The sequence below is a fragment of the Cephus cinctus genome, unplaced genomic scaffold (genome assembly GCF_000341935.2).
Source record: "Cephus cinctus unplaced genomic scaffold, Ccin1 Ccin1_scaffold0537, whole genome shotgun sequence".
Lineage (NCBI taxonomy): Eukaryota > Metazoa > Arthropoda > Insecta > Hymenoptera > Cephidae > Cephus > Cephus cinctus.
This window is the reverse complement of record NW_014333196.1, coordinates 91,572-93,301: the sequence shown is the minus strand read 5'-3', so window position 1 is coordinate 93,301 and position 1,730 is coordinate 91,572. Positions and strand designations below refer to the sequence as shown.

At 33.5% G+C, this 1,730-nt stretch overlaps 1 protein-coding gene across 1 annotated transcript; it reads left to right on the top strand.

Annotated features, from left to right (window-relative positions):
* The first annotated feature begins 118 nt into the window (after positions 1-118).
* Positions 119-988, top strand: LOC112494459. Its single transcript, XM_025085700.1, has 2 exons — positions 119-554; positions 624-988. Exons 1-2 carry the CDS (start codon positions 447-449, stop codon positions 924-926), a joined length of 411 nt encoding a protein of 136 aa, XP_024941468.1. The 5' UTR covers positions 119-446; the 3' UTR covers positions 927-988.
* The last annotated feature ends 742 nt before the right edge of the window (positions 989-1,730 follow it).

Below are 1,730 nucleotides of genomic sequence, written 5' to 3'. Positions count from 1 at the left end.
ATGTTTTCCACAATTGGTTTGTTAATTGGTAAATCACATGTTCCAACTTGTAATAATGAGACTGTTGTGATATTCAGATTATTTACTTTACAATCATATCCTATTATTTATTGTGATTTTGGTATGAATATTATTGCGATAATTATCATGACTCGTTTTATCTTCCTCATGAACATATCAATAATTGAATCCTATAATAGAAATCTATTTTTAATTGTTGAGACTAACGTAATATATTCTCGCATAGCGTAGTGTAGATATGATAGTGTCCAGACTGTATTAATATCAGTTTCCACATTCTTTTTGAAACGCGAATCTTCTTATCGACTTGTGACTATTGAACTCTTTATTTCCTTTCCCTTCTACCTGTCTATAAAACATTGTACTCCCGCGATTCCTGTTCATTACTTGTTCGACATTGAGTATAACTTGAGTATAACGAAAGCATGTTTAATTTTTTCTTATTCATCTTATCGTTTCTATTGGAACTTCCTACGAGGGAAACTGAGCGTCCTCCGGCAAACGGACAAAATCAGGAAGAAGCTCGCGACTTTGTAAGTATTACGAATTTGTTATCGATATTATTTATTCATTTCGTTTTTACTAATTTTGTTTATTTTCAGGAATTCTTTGACACCCTTCCTAACTATCTAAACGGTCACGAAGAGGTTGTTGACTTGCCAGACGAGTGGCTTCAGCTCCCTGCCCCACAGATGTCCAGGATTCTCAGCCATATTAACATTGGCGAAGTAAGAGGTCCTGGATATTTTTTCTATCCAGGGATAGTGGACTACTTCTGGTTCGTCACTACCGGGATTCGGGTAAGGCCCGCCGTTCCGGTAGCAGAGATTCAGGAGGGAAGGCGACTGTTCCGTCCGCGAGATCCTCCTGCCCCATTGCGGAGACCTCACAACCCTCCTCGGTGAAAGTGGAAATGTGGACAGTTTTTATAGTGATGTTTTTGTGTTTTGGATTTTTATTTCGAAGTTCTTTCATATTCATATTCAAAATTCTAAAACTTTTACAAAATTTAAAAACATCATTTAGTATATTATAATAGTTATTTGAGTATAAGATGTATGGTCTATAGATATAGTATAAATATTTTTTAACAATCATCCTTTATATATTTTCTATTTTTCATTTGTTAACACAAATTATAATCATTTATTTTTAAAATATTTGTTTTCCTTCTTTTATTTTAAGATCCCTATTCCCGACATCAATTTCCTTTAGTTGTTTAATATTGATAAGTAAAATAATGACCTTAAGTCAAATATGTCGTGTGGTGAATCGTCACTATCTTCTAACCATAGATCGTCTAATTCTTTCCTCATGCGTGCTCGATATACTCTTCTTAGTAGCTGTCTTTCTAATCTTAATATTTCCCGTAACTGTTCTCTTAAGTCGAACATTTCCTGGGCTAATTGTTCCCACACTTCTTCTTGTTTAATTAAATCCCAGTGGGAAATTTCTTGAGGGACAAAATATCCCATTGTTTCCTATTAAATAAAATTTCAAAGTTATTTATGACAGTTTGGGAAAGATTTATTTATTTAGTGCGCTTCCTTGATTAGATTTGAATGAACGATTTTGGTTTTCTTTTGAGATATCTTAAGTTTGACATTTCCATTTTCATATACTTCCATAATCTCATATGGCCCTACATATTGATTATCGTATTTCCTTATAACGGTTCCTCTTAACAAAAACACGAATTGTCCAGGAAT

Bases quoted from the DNA above. Each gene is read 5' to 3' on its own strand.
- LOC112494459 (XM_025085700.1), top strand. From the start codon at position 447: ATGTTTAATTTTTTCTTATTCATCTTATCGTTTCTATTGGAACTTCCT. The intron at 555-623 runs GTAAGTATTACG...GTTTATTTTCAG, and splicing joins AGGAAGAAGCTCGCGACTTT to GAATTCTTTGACACCCTTCC.